The sequence below is a fragment of the Aethalodelphis obliquidens genome, unplaced genomic scaffold (assembly GCF_003676395.1).
Source record: "Aethalodelphis obliquidens isolate GAN/ISIS:26980383/991018 unplaced genomic scaffold, ASM367639v1 scaffold5, whole genome shotgun sequence".
Taxonomy (NCBI): domain Eukaryota; kingdom Metazoa; phylum Chordata; class Mammalia; order Artiodactyla; family Delphinidae; genus Aethalodelphis; species Aethalodelphis obliquidens.
This window is the reverse complement of record NW_020837949.1, coordinates 44,606,461-44,612,328: the sequence shown is the minus strand read 5'-3', so window position 1 is coordinate 44,612,328 and position 5,868 is coordinate 44,606,461. Positions and strand designations below refer to the sequence as shown.

The following is a 5,868-nucleotide window of genomic DNA, read 5'->3' as shown; positions in this document are numbered from 1 at the left end:
TTTCTTTGTGTGAAGGTTTTTTTTTTTTTACAGCCAAGAATACTGTAGTGACATCATCCGTAGCAAAAGTAGCTTCTAATCCCATGGGCAAAATGCATCCCTGCCCAGCATGGAGTATTTTTGTAAAGTAAAAATCCCAAATGTGAAAACCATCTCTCAGCCTCCTAGTAAACAGAGGCTTACCGTCATTTTTTCCCTCACACTGATTTAAAATAGTGATGTGTCCCCCATAGACACTAGGTGCTACCTTGGGGAGGAGGCATGTGTCAGTTTTGTGACTGATCACCAGGTACCCTTACCTTGTCCGTGGACTTCTGACACTTGCACAGCTCGTCTCTCAAGGGCAGCCTCCTTTCTCTCAAGTCCAGTACTGTGAAAGCCAATTTGCTCGGATGGTGGCTGGCTGTCCCATGGGTCAGCATCTAGATGAAAATGAAAGAGTCAATGATTTTTAGAATTGTTCAGTTCGTTAGCTGGTCTTCATTAGCTGGCTATCTAGTAAGGTATAGACAATGTTACATGACTGACATTTACTCAATACCTACAATGTGCAGAGCACATAGCTACTATTTAATCGTCATAGTAACTCTGGGATAGTTATTATTAAGTCTATTTTACAGACAAGAAAACTGAGGCTAAGAATGGGGGCAGAGAGGACAATATGTCCCCGGGTACCAGTCGGTGGGTGCACCAGGAAGATGCTCGCCTGGGCAAATTCTACCACAGCAGCAATAGACTGTAGGCAGAAAGAGCAAAAACGATTATATTGCACTTGGGCTCCATCTATCCTCACTACCTCATGACGATGTAGCCACTTCATCAAAGTCTTACTGCTTTTAGGTAAAGGGCTGAAATTTAACCTAGATCTATTTGACTTGAAAGCTCAGATTCAAATTAAATAAACCAGCTATTGAGCACATAGGAGCAGCCATATAATACAAGTACAAAAAACAGCTTACATTAGGCTGGAGAGAAGGAGAGGGTACTCCTGCCAGAGAGGACCTAGAGCAGAAGGTAAGAGGTCTGAGTTCAAACGATGACTGACTCTAAATATGTAACTAATTGTAGGTCATGTTAAGCTCTCTGAGTCTCAGTCTCTTCTTCTAGAGAAGGAATATTTTAACTAGTTCCTGCATGGGGTGATGTTCAGCACAAAGTCTATGACAGGGCCCATGACCTTCTGCCCAAAGAGATGAAAGACTGAGTAGGTACACAGGCCATATCTGAATGACTCTGCCTCCAGACCCCAACACTGAGCCCACTCGTCCTGAATGATGGTCCCATAGCTTTCCTCTTCACGCAAGCAGGTAGCGGCCGGCCACCCAAGTTAACAGCATACTTCCTATGGTCCCAGGGAGTTGGCAGTCTCTATACAAACACTAAAAGCAATGGTCTGAATTGATTTCTGCTGAAGTCACTCAGTGAAGTCAGTCTGCTCAGAATGACACTAAAAGCTGGCTCAAGTAATCCGTTAATGTCTCCATCTGCTACACAATGATCTCAGCTTGGAGGAGGAGAGGCCCTCTAGCCTTCCCAGAGAACATTGGCTTATTCCTCAGAAGACAACTGAGTTGAACTAATTCTGTGAGCTTGAAATGTTAACACAATTGGTCTGTGTGTTCCTCTGCATGCCAGTATCCAAGAATCTCAAGAAAACACGACCAGTTGGGTCATTTTAATCTTACTGCTCTCCAACCATTCTTGCTATGGTAGGACACGAGTAATAAATTATCTAAAAGAAACAGAATATAGGCAGACTCTAATGAAGATTTCCTATAAATCTCAACTAATGCATTTCTCATTCAGACCTGACACATGTCCATTCTGAATTTCTACTCCTTCTGGACCATGGCTACAACTAATAGCTCTGAAAAATTCAATGGATTTGCGGTTTAGGAAAAATGGGCTATGAGGGGAGGAGGAAGAGGAAACAGATTTGCTATAACGTCAGAAATCTCTAGGGAGAAAATAATAAAGATCCATTTCAAGACCTAGATTTTTTCCTACCACGTCTCTACGACTGTTGTAATGTGGATAGGGAAGAAGTCTCCTTACTTCATAGTTATAAGCATGTAATGGTAGAAAACCAGAAGCCTGTTTCAATTTCGATTCAAAGGAGCCACTGTTTTAAGAGTCTTGGGTCTCTAGTGGGAGTCTTCAGAAATGGAGATGGATCCAAGCTTGGCTATTTAATAGATGTGTGACTAAATAACTTAATTAGATGTTCTGATCCTCAGTTTCCTCACCTGTGAAACAGGCATAATCTAACTTTGCAGAACTCAACAGAAAAAAATACAGGCAAGGTTTAATCAAGATTTTCTGTAACTCCCAGCTAACTCTTTTCTAATTCAGACTTTACAAGTGTTCATTCTTGAAACTCCCACAGTGCTTCTGAAAGACAGCAAATATTGAACATTTGATACGTGACAATTACTGATAATCTGTGTGTGTGTGTGTGTGTGTGTGTGTGTGTGTGTGATTCATTTATTTTGGCTTAAATCTTAAGTTTGGAGCTTCTAGTAGCTAAGTAGAAGAAGCAGAGTTTAAAAATAGGATTGAATGGAGAACATAGTAGTAAGTGCTCAGTAGATATTTAACAAGTGAGTGAATAAACAAAAGAGGTACTAATGGACTTGTTTCTATACTTTGGTGGTGCTGGAGAAGGAATCCACACACGGGCCCTCCTTTGATGATGTCCACTGAGCAAATGCAGCCGCTGGAGCTCTCAGAAGACAGACTGGACAAGCTTGACCCTCGTTGCGACCACTTAGGTAAATGCTCCAGTGCGAATGTCAAGGGTGAAAGTCAGAAAGGGGGCATCCCTGCCATTCAGTTTGCAAGCAAGTCAGAGGGAGGCCCCCTGAAACCTGATAGTTTGTGACTTTTGATGACAGCCAACACCAGATGGATGGGCAAATAGCCGTGGGTCTGTGGGGTCTGCCACGTAAATATTAGCTGAAGCACTGTAGAGAAGTTCATTAGAATTAAAAAAAGAGGGGAAAGGCATTGTCCTCTTTTTTGGGTCTGACAGAGTCCCAGGCAGAGCATTTTTGAGGCAATAAATGGAATGTGACACTATAGCTTGTTTCCAGTCCTTCCCGGCACACTTACACCCCACGTGCAGTGCCAATAAAATATTTCAAATATCTCTCTTTGCCTATCAAGACAGAATTTTAAATAGCCTTTTTCTGCTTTATTGTCAATCTGTTTCCTTTCCAGAACTGACTTTTTGCATAACATTTGTAATGAAAATACCAGAAACATTTCTGCCTCTACCCATTGCTAAAAATGAGACACTCAGACTTTTGATGGGTGGGCCTTTTGCATATTCATAGCCTTTGTTTATGCCTCGCTTGGTTATGACTCCCCTTGCCTCTCCCCTCTCCCCATTTACCATCAAGATATTTTATATTCAGGATTTCTCCAAACATGGGAGAAAAGGCAATTGAAGTAAAAGTCAAAATTGAAGGAAATGTCTTGCTCTTTGTACGGTGCCCTGAATCGCTTCTTGGGGTTGAACGGTGACGCATGGCTGGTCTATAGCCAGCCTGTACTTCCAGAGACCCCACAGCTGGGCAGCACTCATTCTGAGCCACTTTAATTCATTCAACAAATGTCTATGGTTTGGATAATATGGGGGGAAATGAACTGTGCTCTGTGGTAATACATTTTTAAAATTACATTTTCCGCCCGGCATTAAGATACATAGACTCAAGAGCCTGGGTTTAATCCTGTTGCCATAACCTGACAGCAGTGGAATCTTCAGCCTTTTAGCTGGCCTTCTAAACCTCAGTCCCCTCATCTGCAAGTTAGGGATAACTGTACCTTTCCTCGTGGGCGTGGTGTGAGAACTGAATGAGATAATATATTCAGGATGGCGTGAATATTTAACGTCTGGTAGAACATAGGCATTGACGAATCAGAAAAGGTGTTGGTCCATCCCACACACTAAAATGAGGTGAAGTTACCTAGCACATAAGTAGTATTCAATAAAGTCCCCTTCTTATCTCCTTTTTTTGCATGCATGTAAACATAAAATCATATAGTCCAATGCCTTACACATAGTACAATTTCAATCAATGCTTATTAAATTGAAATGATTGGATGAAATTATTAAAATCTCCCAGATAAAAGGAAATATTTATTACTATTAAATATGGCTGAAGAATGATGCTGTTTGATTTTTTGGTTATGTACTATGATCTTCTGATGAGGCAGACATAATGATAGTTACTAAATAGTTCTGATAGTTGGTTCCTCACATGTATTGGGTTTTCTAAAACAAAGGGTCATCCAGATATAACGTCCAATAGACCATAAGCAACTTGGAAGCAAGGTCCATTTCTTACTTTTCTTTTTAGTCCTAGCTCAATGCTGGCATATACAGTAGAGGTTTAATCAATGTTTGTTGAATAAATAAATGAATGAATGACACAGGTTATGTCTAGACCCACAAAAGAAGTGAAAAGGTCTGGCACATTTAATCCACAATATTTTAAAAAAAGTGACCTGAATATTTTCATAAACAAAAGAAAGAGAAAGAGAGGAAAAACAAAAGGGAGGAAGGAAAAAAGGAAGGAAGGAAGGAATGGAGGGAGGGAGGGAGGGATTAAAAAAATCCAATTACTCTCTGAATTTCCCCAACATCATTCATAGTTGTAAATCTAGCTGGACAGTATCCAGGCCATAGTGAGTTTCCAGAGAGACAAATAGCTTCCCTGCCTTGCACCTTCTTTGAATCCTAACGGGATAGCTCCTTATCCATAATCTGTTTGAGTTCATTCATTCAAGCATACATTCAACAAATATTTATTCATTGTTGCTAAGGAGATAAAATACAAGACACCTGTCATAAAAGAGGGCCAAGAAGATATGCATAAGTAATCATTAGATCACCCTTTAAAGGTGTTAACATGAGTAAAAATGCTGTGGATACTTAGAAAATGAGAAAGGACACCCAGGACTCGGGTTAGTAAGAAAAGACAATGATGGGGTGGGAGTGGGAGGGTTTGACTTTCCTCTGAGCCTTGGAGAAAGTATTGGGGGTAAGCAATGGCTAGAATGAACATTTTTTGAGGGTATGAAATATATCAAATGTATCAAATGCTTTACCATCCTTAACAAATTTAGTTCTCTCTCTCTCTCCCTTTCTCTCTCTTCTCTCTCTCTCTCTCTCTCACACACACACACACACATTTAATATTATCCTCACCTTAACATTTGAGAGAATATTAAAGTTCCTAGAAATTAAGCCCTCCCCCAAAAAAAGGGAAAAAAAAGAAATTATGGCCCAAGTTCTCAGAACTAACAAGAAACTGAGTCAGGATTTGAACTTAGATCAGTCTAACTCTACTTACTTATCCATTCAGCAAGCATTTATTGGTGGGAGAGGCAATTAAGAATCAAATTATCAGAAGGATATATAATCTTTAATCTCCAAGAAGGCTCTATCTAGAGCAGGAGATAAATCATTATGGAATGAACAAATGCTAGAACAGTGACAGAGGAGCTCAAAGGACAGCAACGTAAACCAAAGCACAGAGGAGTAAAATGGAACAGAGAGAATACTTTAATGGGCAAGGGGTGATTGGATCGAATTAATTACATACAATGACATCTGATGGACATGATGTAGAATCGAGGCTTCAAAAGCTCTGGTGAGGGCTTCCCTGGCGGCGCAGTGGTTGAGAGTCTGCCTGCCGATGCAGGGGACACGGGTTCGCGCCCCGGTCCGGGAAGATCCCACATGCCGCGGAGCGGCTGGGCCCGTGAGCCATGGCCGCTGAGCCTGCGCGTCCGGAGCCTGTGCTCCGCAACGTGGGAGGCCACAACAGTGAGAGGCCCGCGTACCGCAAAAAAAAAAAAAAA

At 41.3% G+C, this 5,868-nt stretch overlaps 1 protein-coding gene across 1 annotated transcript in view; it reads left to right on the top strand.

Annotated features, from left to right (window-relative positions):
* The first annotated feature begins 2,689 nt into the window (after window positions 1–2,689).
* The window catches only part of PPP1R17 (protein phosphatase 1 regulatory subunit 17), a 12,013-nt gene continuing 8,834 nt past the window's right edge, over window positions 2,690–5,868 (top strand). Inside the window, exon 1 of the mRNA XM_027101315.1 lies at window positions 2,690–2,771. Coding sequence (XP_026957116.1) covers window positions 2,690–2,771 — 82 coding nt within the window. The remainder of the gene's footprint in view (window positions 2,772–5,868) is intronic.